The sequence below is a fragment of the Rhynchophorus ferrugineus genome, unplaced genomic scaffold (genome assembly GCF_030347505.1).
Source record: "Rhynchophorus ferrugineus isolate W39M unplaced genomic scaffold, kcgeb_rfMv2 rfM2, whole genome shotgun sequence".
In the NCBI taxonomy this organism is placed as follows: domain Eukaryota; kingdom Metazoa; phylum Arthropoda; class Insecta; order Coleoptera; family Curculionidae; genus Rhynchophorus; species Rhynchophorus ferrugineus.
The window spans coordinates 80062181-80086623 of record NW_027472581.1 but is presented as its reverse complement, the minus strand read 5'-3'; the positions used below and the strand labels follow the sequence as shown (position 1 = coordinate 80086623).

At 31.1% G+C, this 24443-nt stretch overlaps 1 protein-coding gene and 1 long non-coding RNA gene across 5 annotated transcripts; one reads left to right on the top strand and one right to left on the bottom strand.

The window, feature by feature from the left end:
• Nucleotides 1-1020: 1020 nt before the first annotated feature.
• LOC143191385 (beta-1,4-glucuronyltransferase 1) lies at nt 1021-24288 on the top strand. Of its 4 annotated transcripts, none has more exons than XM_076396405.1 (9): nt 1032-1134; nt 9492-9527; nt 9586-9722; nt 13024-13267; nt 16084-16355; nt 18649-18753; nt 23262-23509; nt 23814-23939; nt 24018-24288. In XM_076396405.1, exons 2-9 carry the CDS (start codon nt 9514-9516, stop codon nt 24219-24221), a joined length of 1350 nt encoding a protein of 449 aa, XP_076252520.1. In that variant the 5' UTR covers nt 1032-1134; nt 9492-9513; the 3' UTR covers nt 24222-24288. The 4 variants fall into 4 exon arrangements, with proteins under 4 accessions (XP_076252518.1, XP_076252520.1, XP_076252521.1 ...); XM_076396406.1 differs by lacking the exon at nt 1032-1134 and adding an exon at nt 9050-9179; XM_076396403.1 differs by having other exon boundaries at nt 1021-1134; nt 9492-9722.
• Nucleotides 21079-21455, bottom strand: LOC143191386 (uncharacterized). Its single transcript, XR_013004493.1, has 2 exons — nt 21316-21455; nt 21079-21256 (listed from the first exon to the last, which is right to left on the bottom strand). It is a non-coding gene; the product is annotated as an uncharacterized LOC143191386 (long non-coding RNA).
• Nucleotides 24289-24443: the final 155 nt, after the last annotated feature.

Genomic DNA, 24443 nt, shown 5'->3' with positions numbered 1-24443 from the left:
GGAATATGTAGTTTAATATTTTCTTCCATATTTGTTTTAAATCTGCTACATCCAAGAAATCTGTAGCTTGGATTGATAACTTCTCTAGTTCCCTTCATGAAACTGTTACTTAACTCTTGAAAGAATGTGAGTTACCTTTAGGGAATGTGTATCTTTATCTCTCTCTCTCTCTCTATCTTTGAAGACTCGTTTAAATATCTAAGGTTGTATTCTAGTCTCATAAAATGGAAAAATCGATATCTTTCATATTTCCAGAGCTTATCCCTTTAAGAATATGCTTTAATATTTAAAGAAATTTTTTTAAAATTAAGTTATTTTTGGAAATATTGTAGTTGTTTCAGTAAGTCGGGTTAAAACAAACCTTTAAACACGTTTTTGAGGCGGTTGATATGATATTTCAAATTCTACTGAACTAATTTTTTTGAAACTTGGTGTGAGCTTTCCTGTATTTTTATATTCTTCTATTGCGTATATTGCATATTCTATATTCTTCTATATCAAAGTAAAAAGTCTTATAGTACCGTTATTTACGGCTCTCCGAAAAAAGAAACAAATTTTATTTACGTGTTTTTTGACATTTACAATTAAAGAAAAAGTCTAAATCCAAATCTTATGTTTACTTTTTTGTATGTATACTAAATGTATACCGACGTCATATGTTTATGGCGAGTGTATCTTTAAGAAAATGTAATTATATTAGAATAATAAGATTCGTTTTTCAAAATTACCCATCATAAAAATTATAATTATTTTGTTTTTTCTATAATGTGCATTAACGATGTGAGATAGAAACAAGTCGAAAACAAAACCTTCACTCTGGATTGATTTATACGAAGATAATAAAAATTCACTTTGGGTAAAATCGAGTAGGCGTCATAAAATAATGGAAACCGAACTCATACCCTCGGCTTGAACGCAATCTAAGCGCTACCTCCTAAGGTTTATTGATCCAAGGAAAAATTCCGCATAATCGCCACACCTAGTTGCAGTTCCCGGCCAAAGAGGGCGCTCACGGCTAACGTTGATATATATACATAGTTGGCTGATATCGTGCGTGCTATCTGTACCATGTGATAACGAGACTGAACAGGAACAACTCATTGGGTTTGAGTGACGTGTGGTGATAATTTTATAGTAAGATTATATCAGTTTTATTTAAAACTTACGGTTCGATAGTTTCGCGCGATTCGAATTAGAGGTTATGTTTTTATCGATACAGCTTTGCTTGTGCTATATATCGTTTGTTTATTGCCATGGGTTGTTTCGTCTTACATAATTTGATGGTTCAATACATTCAATAAAATTGTATCAGCGATCTAAGTTAATATGTCTCCAGGGCACCAATCATTTTTCGCTCATTGATTCATCTTTTGGATGGTATCCTAAAATGCACGCAAGATTTAAATTGAATAGAAACTATAGTTTTTTAAATTTTTTTTTGTATAATATTATATGATAATAAAGAGGTTCATTTAATCATAAATTATATAGGGTTATATTAGACGCTTACATGTATTCTGATAATTTTTTACTTTATACAACCGTATTTGAAAAAGCGATGTTGGTTAGCCAGCGATGGAACCGTTCATTCATTTTTACCATTCTTCAGCATTTTAAAACTGTGTTTCCATCCAAGACATGCTGCTATGACCTATGACTAGTGAGTAAGAAGGTTGCGGCCGAACTTCCCATTCAAACTGCTTCATTTGAATAGTGTATTCTTTACAATTCTTGCAAGCTTGTTGACGAGGATTGTCTGGTAAGATTCTTTACGTCTGTAATTCGCTACTGTCGGTTTTTCTTGCAATAATACAATAATACGATTAATTTTTTCTATTGACAATGGTAGACATCTTCAGTAACAGTTTGATTCGGTTCTAGCAGCTCGTAGATGTTGGTGATTCCACTATAAACATATCTTACTTTATGATCATGAATACTCCGTTTAGAGGTCGATATAGATGGCTCTCCTGGACTTATCCATGCCCTTTTGCCATTCGTATTATCGTAGTAGACCCAATTTGTCAGTCTGTAATCATCACTCATCGCCAGTCAATACGTTACAATATTGTTTCAAGTCATAGAAAATAGTTGACTCATCCACTGCTAAGATTCTAAAAGTTCTTTGAGAGTTTAAGTTACATTCTCGTCTAATGAGCCTTGCAATTCATCGTCTTCGAAGTTTTTTGATCCATTGTTATTTACAATTAAATCACCACATTTCAATCCATGAAGCCAAAACCGACAATTAGGATGTGATATTTTAATGGGTTTCACCAGCAGGATTTCTCAAACAATAAACAATAAAACTAATGAATGTCATGTCAATATACAATTTTGAGCGCTCCATAATTGGTGTCTGCATACATAGAAAAAATCAATAATAATAAATTGAAAAATATCAAATTTAACAGTTAGGCTAGATTGCTTAATAGTTCTCCAGGGCAAATGACAATTGTGCATGTGACTGAATTTAGTTAATAGAGCGTTGGTGGAGATTACCTAACAGGTCAATTGAAAAGTCCCCGGCTTACCATAGTTAAACACATTTTTTTGGCAAAATTTGTTTTTTTTTCATCATAATTTCCTTCAAGGGTGATACACTGATTATAGCGACCCTCCAACTTTTCGATACCATTTTTGTGGTACGATTTGTCCTTTGCTTCAAAATAGGCCTCAATGTCGGCGATCACCTATTCACTCGATACAAATTTCTTCCCAGCGAGCATTGTTTTGAGCATCTGAGAACAGGAAATGGTCACTGGGGTCCAGATCTGGAGAATACGGTGGATGAGAAAGCAATTCGAAGCCCAATTCGTGGATTTTTGACACGGTGCATTGTTTTGGTGAAGCAGCACTTTCTTTTTCTTCAAATGCGGCCTTTTTTCGGTGATTTCGCCATTCAAAGGTTCAATATCGCTATGTAGTAGGCGCTGTTGATGGTCCTTCCTTTTTCAAGGTAGTCAACGAAAATTATTCCATGCGCATACCAAAATACAGACGTCATATCTTTGCCAGCCGACTGTTGCATTTTTCCCACGATTTTTAGCGGGTTCATTGTATGCAGTCCACTTGAATGACTGTCGATTGGAATTCGGATTGAAATGATGGAGCCATGTTTCATTCATTGTCACATATCGACGCAAAATCTGGGGTTCATTACGCTTAACCATTTTCAAACACTGCTTCCAATCATCAACTTGTCGTTCTTTTTGGTCAAAAGTGAGCTCGCGCGGCACCCAGTTTGTACAGAGCTTTCTCATACTCAAATATTCGTGAACGATGTTATGTATACCTTCAGCTGATATCTTTAGAGTGTCTGCTATTTAATTAATTTTCAATTTACGGTCATTCAATATCATTTTGTGGATTTTTTTAAATGTGTTCGTCTTCGATTGATACTCCGTCACTGCGTTCACCATCTTCGGTGCTCATTTAACCACGTCTAAACTTAGCACACCAGTACTTGATTGTTGATTTTCCTGAGGCGGTGTCCGGAAACTCGGTATCAAGCCAAGTTTTTGCTTCAACTGTATTTTTTCTCTTCAAAAAGCAATATTTTATCAACATGTGAAATTCCTTTATATCCATTTTTTTTCACAATAACAAATGTTGCTTTACTCAAAATGCTATAATTCACAAACTAATGATCCAACAATTTATATTAGTTGTCAATCATTTATACAGGCATCTTTTGAAGGTTAGGGCTAACTAAAAATATATTTATTTAATTCTAGTAACGCCATCTATATGTCAGGCTGGAGACTTTTCAAATGACCTGTTACAATACACAACTATTCTGATTGAATTTCTGACTATCGTGGCATCATTTAATACATCGCCATTCAAATTAATATCGAAATTTTTCGAATTTTTGAAATATTTGAGTGATGTGATTATGTACTTTATATTTTTTATGTTACACTATGGAACATTTTAAAATAATGTATTTTTCTAGCAAAAAATGGTGTTCTTTTAAACTTTAGGTTTTTTAACTTAGGTTTAATTTCAGCAAAGCGGTCATTGTTATCCAGGGAATTATTGTCACAACAGTGAATATTGGTTATAATATGTTCAAATCGATCTCTGATTATAGCTTGGGAAATTAAACAATTATTTGTGTGGTCAGAATTTTCACAGTACATTCTTCTTCTACTGGTAGCATATAGATTGGTATATCGGATCAACATTGATATGACTTCGTCATAAAAAAATTTCAAGAACAGTTCCGTTGGTGAACTTTTGTTTGCTACAGAAAAAAATTATGGCCATGTTGGTAAAAAAATGTTTTCGGTGTGTAGATCTTTTTAAGCCTGTGGCACGACTTTATAATTTTTTTTCTTAGGGGTTGTATGTTGCCGTAACGGCCATTAATCATCCTATTCCCATTGTTTACTATCTCTTTCATTATTTTTTTGTCTTGTTTATTTAGTTCGTTGTTTTTAAAATGTCTGCTTCTGCTAATAACTGGGAGGCAGGTAAACTACCAATGGCTCGCTCATCTAGCGAATCTCCATCGGTGAGGACTTCATTTGTTCATGTTTGTGTCATGTTCATTACTACTGGCGTCATAGATATTTTCTTCTAGCACTGTTAACGTATCAGTGAGGTTAAACCGCTAAAATAAAGTAGAAACGTCAAATTTGAAAACTAATTCCAAATTATAAGTACCTACAATAGTTTTGTATTTTATAAGTAACTAAGCCTACTCTGTATTTAAAAGTACAGTAAACAATTGCGCCCAGTAGAAAACGTAAGAAAATTAGTTAAAAATCTGACTTCAATATGTTTTAAATCTAACTAGTACCATTTTCAAATAATAAAGTAATAAAAAACTCATCTTTCAATATTTAGGTCAATTGGATCAGTAATTTTTGCGAATACCACAAAAATAAAGCATTTTTCTCAATACTAGTTTGGAAAGGATGGAAGTACTCGTACTAATTAGCTGTTTTTAGAATTAGTGACACATCAAGTGACACCAGCGGTAGTCAGTTCTTCTCAATATGGAATACGGTGGAATGTAGAAATATATACGATGTTTGTTAAAACGAACTGTAGTCTTATCTGGATTAAGCAGATTAAGGGTCACTATTTATATTTCGGGAATTGGCAGCACTGCTGTCATGTGAGTCCATCTGACGGTTCCATCGTAAAGTTTGACATTTTTGACGATTTACGTATTTAGAACATTTTGTCGCACTGACGCTATTTGTTTATTTTATATTTAGTTGAAAGTTTCGTCTTGGCAAAAAATGTAACTGAATCGTGAACATTTTCGTTCGTGCGATGATTTTTTACGATTTTCGACGTGGATTATCACAATAAGAGTGCATCATTCAACTTAATTTGACTTTTCGCGATGACGCTTCATCAAAAACTACCGTGAATCGCTGGTTTAGTGAATTCAATCGTGGTCGTAGTTCGCTGTTCGACGACTTTTGTGAAGATCGTCTAAAATTGGCTGTTGTGTAAGAAAACATCGATGCTGTGTGCCAAATGATTAAGCGAGATCGTCCTGTCACCTATTGTGAGATTGAGGCATCTCTAAGTATTAGTTCCACCAGTATATATGCGATTTTACATGAACACTTAGCTGTGCGAAAGTTATGTTCGCATGCTTCAAAAGACGTTTATAAAATCGTGACAGGTGACCAATCATGGATATATGCTATAGTAAATTATATAATATATAGTAAATTCTGATTGGTACACAATCATTTGTTTGCCAGAAGTCTGCGATGAAATAAGGAAAACAAACAAGAGACGCCGGATTGTTCCTAATCACATCGGCTCAAACAAGAGACTATTTGAGCACTCAAAACATTGAATTGAGGGGTCATACGCCATACAGCCCTGATTTGGCACCCAATGAGTGAAGAATAAACTGCGTGGTCAACGATTTTCATCGCCCGAGGAGGCTATTAAAGCGTTCAAGAATCATGTTTTGAAGATACCTCATTCGGAATGGAATAAATGCTTTGAAAATTGGTTTAAGCGTATGCAAAAGTGTAGATATCATCGTGGCGAGTACTTTGAAAAATATTAAAAATATATTCGCAGCTTAACTATTTGTTTTTTTTCTATTCCCGAAATATAAATAGTGACCCTTATAGTCTTGAAATCGAGCACCAATAACAAATACTTTTCCACTAGCATTATGTGACTTGAACTTGAAGAAGTAATGTCCAATGATGCCGTTTGTTCAAAATCCGCATGAAATACTAACAGGTTCTACACGAATTTGTTAGTCTATAATTATATGTTATTTCTCTGAACACTAATTGCTCCAATTGCACCATAAAAGTGAACTGCATCACTTAAATATTATAAAAATTATTTTGCTTGAAAAATTTGCATTTATTTTTATAACACTTTTTATAACATAAGACGTACTTTTTATAAATCTTGCGTAAATTTTGGGACTTTTTAAAAATATATATTCATATTTAATTACTTACTAACTCAGTAAATCTTAAATTTAACATTATTGGTTACATTGTGTTACAAATAGGCTTTGTTTTATATCCCTATGTGTATCCTTTTTTCTTTAAACTAAATTCGCGTCATTAAACTTCTAAACTTTCGTAAACTAATTAAATTTCAAGAATAAAGTGTTCTTTGTCTATAAGCTGTTACCCTAAAGTAAAGTACACTTTATAGGAAAATTTATAAACTGCAAAGTTTAGTCTATCTTTGGTTCCAGTGGCCTATTCAGATCTAGCTCTATCACTGCCAGGATGGCGGCATAATATATTTGTGTTTCACTTATGTTATTCTCTCTGAAAGTCCCCAAATTTTATACAGTGAATATTTTATCCGTCGAGTATTACCATTAGCAGTTTATTTAAATTAAAGTTCTAAAGTTCTAAGTGTTCCGTTTAGCAATGTTTTCTTTTGAATAGAATGAGTAGTAGTTTTACGATTATAGCTCATTATTAACCCAGTTTCTCTTGATTTCATTTAATATAGCTGAACACATAGATGTAGGATGTTTATTAACTTAGCCAATAAACAAAAAGCCTTTAATTGTTTTTAGTTACATAAGAGATTAATGTTTTTACCACACTGTTAGAACAATGATATTTGCAAAGATTAGAGTTCTGTTTGTATACGTCTATTCAAAGTATGCCTTTATCTATTTTCCAGGCAATTTATGGTCTGTTATGAGTGATTTTTGTTTCGGTTGTCGTCATTTACAATTCCATTCGCTTGCTCAAAATTTAATCTTTTGAAAAAAAGTTAACTAATCTGAAATTACATTGTCTGCTAGATATGGCGGGTGACATATAATTTTTCACGTTTGTTTTTATAATTACTTTTTAACAAGTTGAGTAATAAGAGGTTTGGCGTTGTTCTTTCATTCTACTGTAACTATTCTGTTTTCTTGCTCTACAGCCAGGCTGAAACATCTTAATTGTCATTAGTCGTATGTACTACTAATAGCTTCAGATGCCTTTATATTTAAAAATAAATATATGTAATTCATTTTATAGCGACTATTATTCTTTGGCGGTGATATTCACCTGATTTATTTTTCGTCTTTTGGAATTTTATAATCAGAGCTCTTTGTAAATGATTTCTATTATTTGTACATTTTGTCATACAATTGAGTAATATTTAATATAACATAGTAGCTAATTACAGTAGCATATTAATTTTGAATAGTTTGTTTATTGAAGGCAACGAAAAGGTCGAGGGTTTGATTTAGGTTGCTGTTAAGAAGTGAAATTTAAAGCTTGATGTTATTTTATATGAATTCATATTATGATGATCATCTGGAATTAAATATTATGAAATACTTTTTTCTTTCTTCGATAAGCATAAGTACACCTAGATCTAGATATAAGTATTAATAGCTTTGGTCAGTCGTAGTTTACTTTGACAAGCAGATATGACGAATTTACATGTCTGTTAGTGGTCTTTCTATTTATTTTTTGTCTGAGTACTGTCAACTACAGTTTCTGTTTAAATAGAGTATTTCAGATAAGTTAATTTATTTTTTAAGTTGTATATTTTCTGTCACATTATATAATACACAAAATGTCTGTTTTTTATAGTTTTGAATAAGTCTAATTTTGGGTTCACTAAGTTTAATTAACTAGAGAACAGTGTAATTCAAGACATTACTTGATCAGGTTCTAAGTTAAATGCTAGAGGAGCTTATAAAATAGCTTATAGAATTGTCATTTCGAAATTCTCAATTTACTTACTACTGAAATTTGTGGGAAGCTTGGCCAGTCGTTGCTACTGGTTTGAACATGTCTCATAACCGGTTAAGCTGCTATTATCTAGCAATAGCGTCATGTGTGATATGTATAGATTATAATTGATTACTTTGTTATGATCGTCATCATCGTCATTATGACGCTATATTCGTACGACATTTTGGAAACGTTTAATTGTGATTTTTTATTGTACTCGTCATATTAAGTGCATCTTGCTCTTTCTGATTACTGGTTTTTTGGACCGGTGCAGCACGATAAGGCAGGTTACTGGTTCCTTGCTCTTGTAGAAAATTGACTGCTAAGTTGGATTGCGAAGTGAGAAAAAGCCAACGAAACAATTCACGCACGTAACGTTTACCCTACGTAGAAGAACATTCCACCAGTGAATATCAATCATCATCAACTCCCCCAAGCAGAGCATGTTAAATATCTTGGTATGCACTTAGATCGACGCCTAACCTTTAAGAAGCATATACTGTATAAACGAAAACAATTTCGACAAGGTGTTGCTGTATGAGTCTATACTCAAGCCTATTTGGTCATATGAAATCCAACTATGGGGTACTGCTAGCAAATCTAATATATCCATCATTCAACGGTTCCAAAATAAAGCGTTGCGTGCCATTGTTGATGCTCCGTACTATATTTCAAATAAAGTGATACAACGCGATATTCCTCTAGAACCTATAACGAGTGTAATTCAACGTGTTTGTGTGAAGTATTTCGAAAGAGTGTTAGTGCATCCCAATGTACTCGCTAATCGGCTAAATATGCGACGTGATAGTGAAGTGCGTAGACTAAAACGTTTAACACCACCTGATCTGATTACTTGACATATGTAGACATTAGAATAAGCTTTAGAATAATACTAATTAATTAAGATAATATTTTATACACATTGCTTAACAGATTTATACAGATTGCTTAATGAAGTGATGTTCTACATGTCATGTATGTATAATATAGACATAAGAAATACTTATTGCCAATAGGGCAGATTGTGAAATCAGGAAGAGTAATAAAAAAAAATATTAAAAAAAATGTTTTGCAGAAAATATATTTTTAAAGTGTTGGAATCCTTTTTTTAAAATATTTATGTTTAATAATATTTATGGTTTAAATAATCTTACCAAGCAATAAGTTTACTCACGTTTTCTACGTCGATATTTATTACAGCGACGTTGTACTGTGTGCAAGCTTGTTTCTACGTCAATACTACCGGTTAATTTTTATGAATATTTATCTTTATTTATATTATTTCAGATATGAAACCAGGGTGATAACTATGATAGTACTAAGGTACATACATACAGAGATGACCACGTACAGAGATGTTAATAAGTGTATTAATCTTTAGACAGGCTCGATTCCAGCTGCTTTTAACAGGTCTGGTAGCGTTGACCTTTTTTTTCTTCCTCAACACTATTCAACATATAAATTTGTTCAGTTATAATGGTGACTTCATGTACGACTACAGTGATAAAAACCCAGGAGGTGAGTTATCCTCTTTTATAGAACCTTACTAGATAGTACTAATTGTAGATAATTACTAATTGTAATTTAATTAGCGTTGGGAACTATCGACTGAAATCGACTATCGACTATAGTTTTTTAATTTTTTTGGTGGTTTGCTTGTAAATAACAATATATTGTATATTAATATAGCAGTATAGTGAAACGATATTGTAATAGGATTAAAAGATTAAAATTGTGAATGATAAATAGAAAAATGCTTTTAACTGTTTTTATGGCAATAATAGGTAATATTTCGATTACTTTCTTGAGTTTTTTTCAAACGTATTTCCGTTCAATAATAAGTAACACATTTATCTTACTTAAAAAGCTCCAGTAGTTATTGTGCGATCATTTTTAATATAAAAGTAATTCTACTTCGTTTAAAATGAAATTATTAATTGCATGTTAATAGTATTCAGTAATTATTTTGTTTCTTTTCTTTTCTAAAGTTAGTACGTGAAGGAATATATACATCTCCGTCTCGCTTATAATTCTGTTGGAAAATATAATCACATATAAAATTAACTGCTGCAAGCAATTATCTTCGTCCTTTCCTCAGGTTCTTCATACAGGAAAGGATTCGTACATTTTCGCCTGACATCACGAATTAAAAAAAAAACCAGTCGAATCGTGCATTTGATTGTCGCTAGTTTTTTGACTATCGACAGTTTCGACTGTTTTCAGTCCATTATTCCCAACGCTATATTTAATAATTATAATCCTAATAGCAAATTGACTCAGGCGTAAAATGTTAAATTAATTCTCAAATTTAAAACTAATTATAATAATAATAAATGAGTAGTATATAGTTGGGTGTGGTATTTACTTAAAATAAATCAGCAATGAATGTGAGTAAACATACTTTACTTTAAATAATATGTTATTTTATCAATCGATATTCAATAGTTGACTATTTATCACTATTTTGACATCGAAGTAGATAATCAAGTAGATAGATCATTTCAAGTAGTGGAATTGTGAATTTATTTTAAGGGTTTTTTAATGGCTTATATCAGATGATGAGCCATAAAATGTTTAAAAAATCTTGATAAATTTATTAATATTACATGCTGTATTACATACAATTGTTACATGCTAAATATTCCGGAATTATTTATTCATGTTTGATACTAGTAATAATTTTGGTCTGTTGATGGTATCACTCTTTTTGCGTGTGATTTAATTTATGTTCGGATATAAACTTTTTTTATATATGCCTATAAATTAGATCTAAAAGAAGTTTTATTGTGAAATTTCGATATCCGCTTTCCTCCATAACTAAAGAACGATGTATCTTTAAGGCTTTTCATGAATCAACCCATTTTTGGCATTTTCATAAGCAGCGAGGAGCTGCTCCAACCAAATCTCCAACCTCCAACTCCAATTAGAACTAAATTATATATACTAAGTTCTAAAGTATTGTAAAAGTATTGTTAAAGTAACTAAATATTTTAGTTGATCATCCAAATTATAAATGTAGAATATTTTAATTGAAATAATTTCTTCTTGGGGATAAATAATTCAATAAATGTGCCGATAATATTATTTAACTTCCTTTAAAGATTTATGTCCTGAATTGATTTTTATTTATTCTCATTATTCATTCATGTTTATGTTTATACTTCAGGTTTTGGTCCAAGTAATATTTACCCGTCACTATTTCGACTTTATTTATTATATAGACAAGCTAGAGAGCAGTATATCAGCTTTTATATTTAGTGGTATAGCATCCGTATAATGTTCATGATTGTATTTATCTCGTGTTCGGCTCCAACCTACCTCATATCCCTTGATGATACACAGCATATGATACTTAGAATGTCGATGGGTACCTTTCGATCCTGTTCGAAAATTAGCTTGTAAATTCTTACATCCATCCCACCTTTTACTTATCGCAGGGACTTTCTTTCAGGCTTCGAAAAATTCAATTTTTTTTTCACATATCGATAGCAGAGTTATTCGAGACTATACTATGAAAATTTCAAAGTTGAATTCCTAACGTTTTAATAATTACAAACGTTTTAGTGAGCGTCCTACGGTCTAATGGGTGGAGCACGTAACGTAGTACGGGGCGGTATCGGAAGGATTCCTTGTTTCTTTTAACAATATTGGATATTGAGTATTAGTGATCAATCAGTTAAGATCAGTTCTAACTTAACTTTCATAACGTTCGTTTTATTTATGCAAAAACACCTTCGTATCTGAAAACTAGTACTAGTACTAATCGACAGTCAAATAACTGTAGTGAAAATAAAGAAGACGAGCAAAAAGAAGAAGAGGGAAAGAGATAAGAGAGAGAAAAGGAATAAGAAGGAAGAAGAAAGTGAAAATGAAGAAAATTAAGTTTTTTAAGAGATAATTAACTGGATTGATGTTTAGGCGGTCATACTCAAAATGCAAATGAAAGCTTCAATTCAACAGTTTGGCGATTGGCTCCAAAACATTTGCATTCTGGTTTAATGATCGTTGAGATTTCGGCATATTTGGCTGCTTACTTATTTAATCAAGGAACTTCCTTTTTTTTTAACCATTCTGAACGAGCGTAATATTACTGTTAGTAGCAGAAACTTCTATTATGCCCAAGGAATTGACAACTGAAGAATAATCGGACAAAATCGATGCAGCTCTTTGGACAAAAATCACAAATATGAAGCCGATAAAAGACTGCAATATGATGCTGGAATAGTTAATTTCTTAGTAAGTTGTTATATAATTATTGTTATTAATTAATTACTGCTATAAATTTACCTTTATTGCTACTCTAATTTTCAAACGAGCTTTTTTCGAAAATATGTTTTTCGAATTTGTGTACATACAAGCTCTTAGAGTTTTTGATCAATCATTATGAAATTTTAGATATATTTTTTTATATATACCTTATAGTTCCTCTGTAAAAATCGTATTTGATTTTCACATACCTAAAAAAATAGTTTTTTAATGTCAATTCATATGGAAAAGACACTTAAATTTGGATTATTTTTTTAGAAAAAATTGTTTCAGATGGAAGCAGATGAAAATCCTGAGAATATACACAAATCGTCTACCTGGATGAAGACTTGTGATGTGTGATTAAAAAAAAACTTTTAAGAATTTGTTTATATATTCGTAAATAAAATTTTACAATGTGTTCTCAAAATAAAAATAAAATAAATTTATTCTTAATTGGCTAAAAAAATGTCATAAAAATGACACTAAATACGCCGTCCTACACCCATTTCCCCTCTTAATATTTTTAACACTGGAACACACAATTATATACAATTAGAATTTTTGTTTCCAGCATATGTAAAATATGTACATCCCGTCCCATCCAATGTCAGTTATTGTCGATTTAACTATCGCTTGCCTAAAGAATTCACATTCAGCGCGGAAGATCTGAGAGGAACCCCTGAATATGGATTGGACAGTCCGTTTGTGGTACTCTACAATGTAGTCCAAGGAACTTCCTTAGATGATCGAGCATCGGTCACATATGCCACACAATTATCCAAGAATTTTTTTCCGTTCTTGACAGAAATAGTCAGGTGATCTTACTAAAATATACTTAGTCTATCCAAAGTTGGTGTGAATGTTCCATCTGACTTCAAGTTCATTCATTAGTCAGTTCAAAATAGCAGTGACACGAGTGTCAATATGTGTCTGTATAAAGTTGTAAACTCGTTTTACAGTCAGACAATATTATCCTTGTCATTTTATTCTATTTAAAAAGAGATAGAATGCTGTTAGAGAAGTTCGAACATGTATCGGAATGAACCAGCAAAATTTGTCCGTTTGCCAAACGTCCGAAAATTCTTCAAAATATTATAATTACGGATTATAAACCGGACAAAAGATATTTTTTTGTGCCTTGCAGTTGCACTGCACGGACACGGTAACTAAAATATCTCAAAAAATAAAAAACAATGTAACCTTAAAATCGTCAAAAAGAAACCGTGTTTCAGAAGATCAGCTTGGTGTTTCAGAGATCAAATATACGAAATGTATAAAATAGTCAGTAGTTTTTTCAATCGAAACATAATTCATTAATTAATAACAAAATCAAGGAAGAAATATATCAATTTATATATTTAATTTAAATGATACATGAATATATCAGAATGGTACATTGGGTTGCTTATGCAAGATGATAATAAATATAGTGTAAAGACAACAAAATTTGATGGAAAAAGGTAAATGTTGGAATAACTATCGATTAGGTTTTGTTAGTCATAACGTTTATTCATTGTAGACATATAGTTCTTCATGCTGGACATAGGAATGGTTCTACTCCTGGTGCAGAATTAGTGTTTCTCTAAGTCCAAGGGTTGATTACTGAATGTTATGACCACAGAGTATTACATCTTCCTCCCTATCACTGCATTTTTAATCCAATTGGGTTGATACGGGGTATTGCAAAGAATTATTACAATGAATATTCAGATCGAGGAGGATATTCAAACCAGACTGTCTGGATTTATGGAAAGAGGCATTGTTGAAAATATCATTTTGGGATTGTGTGAGCTCGATCAGATACATTGAAGAAGAAATTGACAAATGGTAGAATATTGAGCAAGTTTTTTATACATTGGAAATAAATAGCTTAGTTATTCACTTGATTATTTTCTGAAAGTGACAGTGATTGAATAAAACCTTTTGAATGTTGGTTTATGATACAATGCTGATGATTACCAAGACAGGGTGATGAAAGAGGAGTAAAGCTCAATGTATATATAATAAAACAACTCTAACCTATAAATTATTGCGGCTGTAAAATTAATTGTACATTTTAAATTCTGCGATAATAAATGCATTTGATGTACTATAATGTTAAAATAAATTATATTTAATAGAATATTTGTTCAATTATTTTATTTATATTAAAATTTTGTTATATGTCAGAGTCAAAATATTCTAAAACTCAGAGTTTCTGCGGCAACATTGCGACGTTTTAACAGTTCTCCCGTGTCATTGCTATTTTGAATTAACTATATATAGTTTATTTTAACAACATAGTATATAGTGAATAATATAATACAGTTAAGTATACAGCCACGATAATTTATACATCACATTTTATCACATCAATTTTTTCCACATCACCTGTGAGGTAGAGTTGTAGGCGTGTTTTTTTCATGTAGTGATATCCCCATAGAAGCCTACTTCATATAATTAACATTTGTATATCCAAGTAATGTATTTTACTTTCATTAGAAAACGTCTTTACCTTTTTACGTTTCGTTCTTGTTCCCTTCGATAGTGTGTTTCCTTGTTAAGTAATTTTGATATCACTGTATTTTATATATCCCTAATGCAATCCTATCCCTATCTGAAAATCAGTTGGTATTTTTTCTCTTTTCGCACATTTTAACCAGATATTCATGTATTTTCTGAACAATTACACAGATGTCTAATGGACATAACACTTTCACACTCTAGAGTATGATTTCCTACAATTATTGTTTAATAATTATATTACAGCTTTAGTTGTTTCCGCTCTCATCACCCTGCATTGGAAATATCAGCATTCAATCACGATCTCATATTCAGAAAGTTTCACTGAAGTGAATAATTAAGTTGTTCACTTCCAATATATCGAACCTTTGTTCACTATTCCATCACTTCTCAATTTCTTCTTCAAGATTTCTGATCGAGGTCGTTCAAACCGAAGGTGCTATTAACGTTTCCTTTTTCCATCATGAAGCACAATATATCTTCAATCAACGTTTTTCTTTTTCCATTAGCTTTAGTTGTCACTATTTTTATTATTGCCTTGCCATGAGTGATCGTTTGGTATACTGGTCCCATTTTGAAATATCCATGTCTTATCTAAATACACAAATTGAAATAATACATTTTTGTTTTATTATGGGCTTTTGAAAATTGTATTCTTTTAAAATCACTGTTTGGAAGTTCGACTAAACCCCTTCGATACATTTCAGACCAGCAGTTTTCTCTGAAATAATTGTATTAAATTATGTTTATATTAAAAGAAATACTCACTGTTTTTATACATTTTATATATTAGATCTCTGATAGTGCTAACATCAAGCTGATCTTAATCCATTACCCGCTTCGTATGAGGATAACGGAGACATGACAGATTTCTTTTCGGTGAATCCAAGATTATGTTTTTCATTTTTTGAGATATTTCGGTGACCGTATCCCGTAATATTCAGTTCAGCTGCAACACGCTAAAAATATTTTCAACAAATATCAACAACTGAGAAGGAAAATATTGTCTGATTCTAAAACGAATTTACCAATTGCGGGACACAGTCCATTAAACACATTGATGACATATATTCACGGCAACTTTGGATAGACTATAGGAATGTTTTTATATAATGGTAACACTTTTCAGGTACTGGGATGGTCCGGTTAGTGTGGCAGCGTATGTTAGCGATGGTGATCTCGACGATATTATTCGACAGCTATTAGAATTTTGCCACTGCGTACCGGAAATGTCGAAGGTATCACTGCATTTCGTCTTGAAAAAGGATTATGTAAACAGAAGCAATATTTATGTTAGTGCCGAAACTTTTGTTCCTTCTCTCAATTGTGATATTCAAAAACTGGCGAATGCAGTCATTCAATCAACCATAAGCGAGAGTAGTTTTAGAGTTCAAAATAACTGTAAGTATACGCAGATTCTTTTTTTATATTAGGTGCTTGCAAGTATATTAATCAGCGATATCTGTCGATGAAAATGCGAAGCATCGATGTAAATACCTGTTGAAACAACTTAATAATTAATTAATATCTATAATTAAAAATAATTAATATTATTAATAAGTTTACGTTACTTCGCCAGAGAATATAACAACAAAGTATAAGAAAAAACTTTAACAACTTCAGAACATCAAATATAAGTATACATGATCTCTCTTTACTTTTGTGTTATATACATAAGTATGGAATAGTAAATGAAGTAATACATGTTTGTGTATTAAAACAGAATATATATGAATAAAATAATTTTAAATTTAAATTTGACTTTATCATGTATATTAAAACAATAACAAACACAACTAAGTAATTTATTCTTTACAATTTTTAAATGTATATTAAAGGAATATCATTACAATCATTAAATTAGCTATTGATTTTTCAAAACTGAGGTCTATAAAGTAAATAATCAAAATAATTGATACATTGTTCAAAGAATAAAATGTCATATAGTTTCATATCCTATTGCATTAATTATTAGACATCTTAATATTTATCATTTCTTTAAAATGTTTACGAATGCATTTGGAATAATTCATAATTTCTTCTATTTGTTCCATGTGTTCCATCTATGCAAATTATGTAACTCATTTTATTTTAACTCCTGCATACTTTCACTATTCACTTATGTAATTATCTCTTATCGATATTTGTCACCTAAAATATATATTATAAAAACAATAAATCCATCAGGCTGAATAAGAGAATAATTTCTTTATCTATATTTTTAATTAAAATTGCATTGTTGTTTGCTTATTTATTTCAATCTTCAATCTCGCCCTTGCAGATAGCTCATCTTTAGTTTGTCTTCTATGGTCTTCATTTATCTATTACTTTCCACTTTATCTTATATCTCACGTGGGAACCAACAACTTACCAAGAGATAAGGGATTAGAATTCTTTGAAACTATTTTATAACCGTTATTGAACGTTGATTTTCTTGATGTACAAAATAACGTGTTTATTAACTGCAATATTCAGTGCTTTTTTAGAAAATGTTTGTTAGAAAATTCATTTACTAATGAAACCTGAAATGAATCAGAGGTTACAACTAAAATTTACGAAAGAATCTTGACACTCTTTACAATTACCTCTAATACAATGATATGCTGTGTTTCCAGAACCATACCAACGAATAACAGTCCTTAAGCTTAACTCCCTTCTTCACCTTTTTTTCTTCATCAGACATCAAGTTCAATCAAAAGCTGATTTAGAAAATCTAAATATCTTGTAATCAAAGAAACCCGACGATGCCTGATATTATCGAATTTTGTTAATCTATGTTGGGATGAATTTTTTACATACGTCGATTGTTCCTCTCACAACTGTATATACTTTCCAATAAAGTGGGCACATTAGTTTCTTTCTGTCCAAAAAATGTAAAATATATCTTTATGTGTCCATACTATTCTTAATAGTTTTTTTTAAATCTAAACTTGCTATAACCTTATTTGATAGTGTTTTAACCACTAACTTTCCATTTTAACATCAAATGTAACATTTAAGGATATGTCTTCCAATTTAGTCACGTTATTTAGCGACTTCAAACACTTACTTACTTTTAAACTACACTGTTCTCTAATTAAAGTTATAATCTTTAAAAAAATGTTTATCCCTAGCGAGATTCGAACCTGAGACGTTATTGTTAGTGAGTAAAAGGCTTAGCCTACACGGCTACTTGTGAGATTTGTTCATGAGTTTTGTGTCAGTAATCTGATGGATATTCCTGATAGATATGGGCGTTAAAATTGTTACGATTATTGTTAAGAAAGTATACTAAAATATATATTTACAGGTGCTGTTTGACCTTCTTAATTTACAATAAAATAATAAAATATTTTTACAGAAGTAGTTTTAATAATATTGTTCAAACAAATATTCAATAAATGACCGACTCTATATAAGGTATATTCTGTAAATACAGAATATGAATATTTGGTATATTAATAATTTTACTACCGTCGATCGTACTTTAAGTATTTAATTCACAAAATAAATGCGATAATCATATATCCTTTTAAGTTTGATTTACTACTTTATTATATCAGCTTCTTATCAGTAATAATTATACTTTATTTGCAAAACCTATTAAAATCTATTTAAAAGTGTATCTTTATATTTGTGTCGTTGTATACGAAGCTGTTATGTTCTATTTTAGGCCTCTGAGGTCTATTAATTATAAAATTTTTCGATATTTCAGCTTCAATTGACTGGTATCCCATAAATGTTTGTCGCAATGTTGCCCGAGAAGCAGCGTATACGGATTACGTCATGGTTTGTGACGTTGAGCTGATGCCAAGTCAAGGTAAGATGGTGATTATTGTGGCTGGTTTTATATTTACCTACATTTTATGTTAATTATATAAAAAATCATTTACTTTTATTTAAAATAAGTTCAACTTTTATTTCAACCATCAATATTTATTTGGTGAACATCAATAAAAAAATACAATTAAAGTTTAAAATGCTGGAGTGATAGCCCGTGAAGCATTCATAAAGCTTGGTAAAATCTATCTACTGTTGCGATAGTCGCGAGTTCGAATCCCCAGAAAGTATGTGTGTAAAATTATGTTTCTGATGGTTTCTTATGTATAATCGGAAAAAAAGGTGTAAAATCGGACAAGAAAAAGTATCCCAGTTATGCCAGTAACCAGGCTGGGTAAGACCGGATGTCTTCTGGAATGTTCCCCAAGTTGGTCACTCCCTAGTTCAGTACCAAATTCACGTTAAGCAGTAGGTCCAGATCAACTATGGTTGGTAAAAATGATACCTAAATTCTAATAAGACTGCTTTAAATAAGTAATCAGTAATCAGTAATCAATAAGTTCAGTGGGAAAGTTGAAATAAGGGAAAGTGTTGTAAATAAAAGAACAATCATTAAAGAAAAGGAACTTGTTTATTAATAGTAATGGTCATGGTTAATGTAGTCTATGTGCTTTTACATATTGTTAAAAATCTGAGAATTTAGACAATGTAGAGCTGAAAAAAAATGGACGAAGAGTATGTGTGAACATATGTCATTTAATTTTAAGACGTCAAGACGTTGCAATATAGTCTACCCCCCAAATCGATCAATTGAATATACAGTGATAAGAAGAAAGTCGTAATACTATGTGAATATATTGTTCAGCCATCTGATGTACTGTATATCTTTTTTACCTTATTCCTAAAAAAAAGTAAATTGCAAGAAACGCAATGAAACATTTATCTGTATTTTATGTATGCCATTCCTTAATTGCAGCATTTATTGGTGCACTTGTTGAGATATTCTCCATTAGTGTACTATGATATGGTGAATTGTCCATCACAATAACTGATGGTCCCTTTAAGTTCTTTGAAAAGCTGATTTTCAAACCACTGCAAAAACAAGTTATAGTTTATTTATGATAGTCACCCTTGGACTTAGAGGAAAACACCAATTCTGCACCAGGAATGAAACTTAGACCGTTTACCGTTTTCCATCATAATGATGATGACGTGCTTTGAATAGAATATATACAAGACTTTAATATAAGGAATAGGGCACTTTTTGAGCGGCTGTACAAAACGATTCTGATGGTTTTTATCTATTAGAAAACAAACCCTATCTTTTTCGCTCATTATTTACAATTCAGTTCTAAACACATGACCATTTTATAATATATAAATCGTTTTGCTAGAAATAGTTTTTTGAGGTTTGAGGAGATATACGTTTTTTATTTACGTGAACATAAATTTATCTTAATTATTATTATTTTCAAACACATTTTAATGTTTGGGTCTTTCAAGATCAAGAATTTTTGCATCCATTTGGTTCAATAGGTTAACATATTCTCGGTCGATTTCTTAATATAAATTCACAGCAAAATTCACGTCACTATTCAGCTTCTTATTATAATTTAGGATGATCATAGAGGTATACTCGACTTTCACCCACATTTAGGAAATATTGCTCGATTCTTTATCATTTCTTAAGTCATAGTTATACCCATATACCCGCTTTGAAAAACACACATTTTGGTAGAGTTTTTAGCAAAAACAATGTATTAAAACGTTATTGATTTTCTGAATATAACATATAGATGGAGTTCTACGAAAGTATTGATCAAACTTAGTATATAATAAACCTAGAGGAAGATATCGGATGAAACATAATCAGCTTGGGGAGTTATGGAAATATCCGATGAAATTCCCATGTCACCAACATCAACTTATCTCGGAATATACCTATTTAATGCTAACATGGGTAAACATCGCAAAAACGTTCATTTGTTTTTTTACGTTCATTTTCATTTATCTAATCATATTCCCACATTATTGTTTTATTGTTTAACTGTTTGTTTTCGGATTAGTGACTTGATTTATACATACGGTTAGTCATTACGAATATCCGACGGATTGCGAGAGAAATATTTATTATGTCCTCATTTTTATTTATCTAATTAAACATAAAGCCAAAATATTGTTTTATTGAATAGCTAATTGTTTTAGGATTGGTAAGTATAGTCTATTCAAAGTTTTTTTAGTAATGCGTCATGGATATTTGTGATGTCGAAACATTGCAATGTTGCCGCATCAGCTCGGAGTTTTAGTTCAGTTTGTCCTTGACTTACAATAAAATTCTAATCTAAATAAAATAATAGAACAAAAATGTTATCAAGTATAATCTATTTTAATATTATAGTACATCTAATATATATATTATTGTATAATAGTTTGTAGGTTATATTTGTTTTGTTTACATTGAACTCTTTTCCACACCATCCATGAAGAACAAATTCTAGGCGCGGTTTTTTATGAAGTCTTATCCCTCTGGAGGCCTAATTCACCTAATTAACAATTGTAAATCCGAGAAATATATTTTGCTTTCATTCGAGAATATATTTACCTTTTTACGTTTAGTTCTTGTTTCCTTCGATGGTGTGTTTACTTGTCAAGTCATCTTGACAAGTCATCTTGTCATCATCACAAAATTAATCACTGAATTCTGTCTAATACATTTACCAGATCTACTAAACAGTTAGTATTCATTCTCTTCTCATATGTTCTAACCTTATGCTCATGTTTAATTTTGAACAACTACAGATATGATTATCTGTGCACACAAATCTTTCACGCCCTACAGTACCATTTTATACAGTTATATTCAATTAGTTATGTGCATACCTTTAGTCGTTTCCACTTTCATCACTCTGTCTCAGGATTTTACAGCATTGGACAGCATTATCACATATCCTGGAAGTTAGTTTCCTTCAGTCACTTTCACTTTTCGACTCACTGTCCAATTCAATCACTAAACTCTTAATTTCTAATGTCTAAAATATGTTCACAATTCCACCATTTATCAATTACTTCCTTGTATGTCTTATCAAGTTCATCCAAACCGAAGGTGTTATGGTTGACAATGCTTCCTTCCACATATCCAAACAGTTTTTGACGGAATATCTTTCTCAGCCAGCAATATATATGCAATTAACTATTAATAAATCTAATGACCAACAAAACCCAATTGAATGCTATTGCAACTTTAACGTTTTTCCATTAATTTTTATTGTCTTATTACACTTTTTTTTGTTACTGTCTTGCAAAGAGTGCAACAATGAACCATTTTGAAATATTCAAGTTTCATTAAGATTTAAATAGTTTATCTTCCTTGGTCTTCTTTTATGCCTTTAAAAATTGAATTATTTTTAAGGTAATGTCTGGAAGTCCCATTAAACCTCCCCGAGGGTTATCTTTACACCATTTAAACCCTATGCCCCGTAAGAGTGTATGAAAGGATGTCTTACATCCTTCAAAAAGCTGCATGTCCCTAATTCTTTTATATATACTTTCCGGAGAGCCAATTTTCTCTAAAATAATTTTATTAAATTACGTTTATATCGATAAAATAGTTTGTGTACTTATTGTTCTTATACATTTCGTATGTTTGGTCTCCAATAGGGCCAATAACAAGATGGTCAAGATTCGTAACCCACTTTGTATGTAGACGGGTTTTCTTGGGTGAATACAACGTATTAATCTTCATTTTGTAAGCGATGTTATTCACAGTAACAACACTAATATTTAGCGCGGCACAACCGGCTAAAACATTTTCAATAACATTGTAGGAACTTATATTATTTAATATCATCAATAATTTCCTCTCTAACGGAATTTATCGACAAAAGGGGGCCTCCATTATCTCGTTCCTTTTAGAAATAAACTATTTATTAAAGTCGCAATCAATTTGTGACCCTGAATATTTATTGTTTTCGCAATTTTCAAATAATGTAATATGGTATATTATAGAGCGACTCAAAATGTATTAAAATAATCAAAGGGTTAAAATAATGTTTGTCGGTTTATGACCTAATTAGTAATTATAACTAATATTCTAAATAATTTAACGTACATCTGACAAACGGACGGCGATCAGCTGTCGACGTATGCAATATTCTTGAAAGCAATAGTGATAAAAGGTTTTAGCTCTTACCTATAAATTATTTTGGCTGTATAATTAACTGTAGTTTTTAGATGTACTAAAATATTAAAATAAATTATATTTGATAACATTTTTGTTCAATTATTTTATTTAGATTAAAATTTTTTTGTATGTCAAAACCAAACTGAACTAAAACTCAGAGTTGATGCGGCAACATTGCAATATTTCGACGTCACAAATATCCATGACGCATTACTTAAAAAACTTTGAATAGACTATAGATATATATGGTTGGTCATTACGAATGCATTACGGATATGTGGCAGAAATATTTATTATGTCTTCATTTTTATTTATATAATTAAACATATACCCAAAATATTGTTTTATTGATTGGTTATTTGTTTTAGGATTGGTGACTAGATTTATACATATGGTTAGTCATTACGAATGTCCGACGGATTGTGACAGAACTATTTACGTCGTTCCGATTTTCGAGGTGGAGGACACGGAACAGGTACCGCGATCTAAACCTGAGCTGGTTTCTCTGATAGATCAAGAGAAGGCGGTTTATTTTCACCGGAAGGTTTGCATGCATTGTCAGAAGTTTCCTGGTTTGGAGAAGTGGAAGAATTCGGATCCAGGAGACACCATAAAGGTAATAACATTTTAGCACCGAAGTATTATTATAAAGGTTGTCCAAGAGTTTAAGGAAGATTTTAATTTGTTCTTATTTCGCTCGTCTAGTAAAATATTGATGTCCCCAAATACTTTCAGCATTTTATATGCATTTTCATATAATTCATTAGTTTAACTTACCCAACATTGATTAAATTTCGAACTATAGTATTTGCTAGATTGCTAGGATGGTATTTTATGCCAACACTTTTAATCATCAAAATATAATGCTAAAATTATCTTTCTCTTTTATTCCTTTTAACCCACATTCCTTTCAATTGTAGCCTCTATTGGTCACCAAAAGAGAAATGCCGTACAATAGATGGGAACCAATTTTTATAGGTACCAAAAAGGAGCCTTTATATAACGAGAAATTATCTTGGGAAGGATATCAAGATAAGATGCTTCAGGTAATAGCTTCACGCACTTTTATATTATTACAAAAATGTTTAGTAAGAATTTGTTTAATTTTTCCTTTCTTGATATAGATGCTTGAAATATGCTTGATGAAATATAATTTGGTCGTTCTTGACGGAGCTTTCTTAGTACACTGGCCTGGCATGAAGAAAAGCAAGAGCAAAGAAAACGATTCAAGGAAAATCTTTAAACAGATGAACCAAAGACAATATAATTTGTTATTGAAGAATCTGACCTCTAAGTATCTACCAAATCCTCAATGCAAAATAAAGTAGGTTTATATAAGTTTTGTAAATATTAGTGAAGTAAGTTTGTTGACCCAATAAAATAGTTTTATACATATCAGTTGTCTTTTTTGTCGAATAAAAATAGTTTTAAATGTTTTTTGATTTAGTTTTAAAGGTTTTCTTAAAGGAATTGAATTCAATTGAATAAATTAGAATATTTTAAATTAGAGTTATAGTTGTAAAATGTACGTAAGGACTTATTGAAAGGCA

Coding starts and splice junctions, on each gene's coding strand:
- LOC143191385 (XM_076396403.1), top strand. CDS start 9,560: ATGTTAATAAGTGTATTAATCTTTAGACAGGCTCGATTCCAGCTGCTT. Junction 9,723..13,023: donor CAGTGATAAAAACCCAGGAG/GTGAGTTATCCT, acceptor TTTTGTTTCCAG/CATATGTAAAATATGTACAT. Junction 13,268..16,083: donor TTCTTGACAGAAATAGTCAG/GTGATCTTACTA, acceptor AACACTTTTCAG/GTACTGGGATGGTCCGGTTA.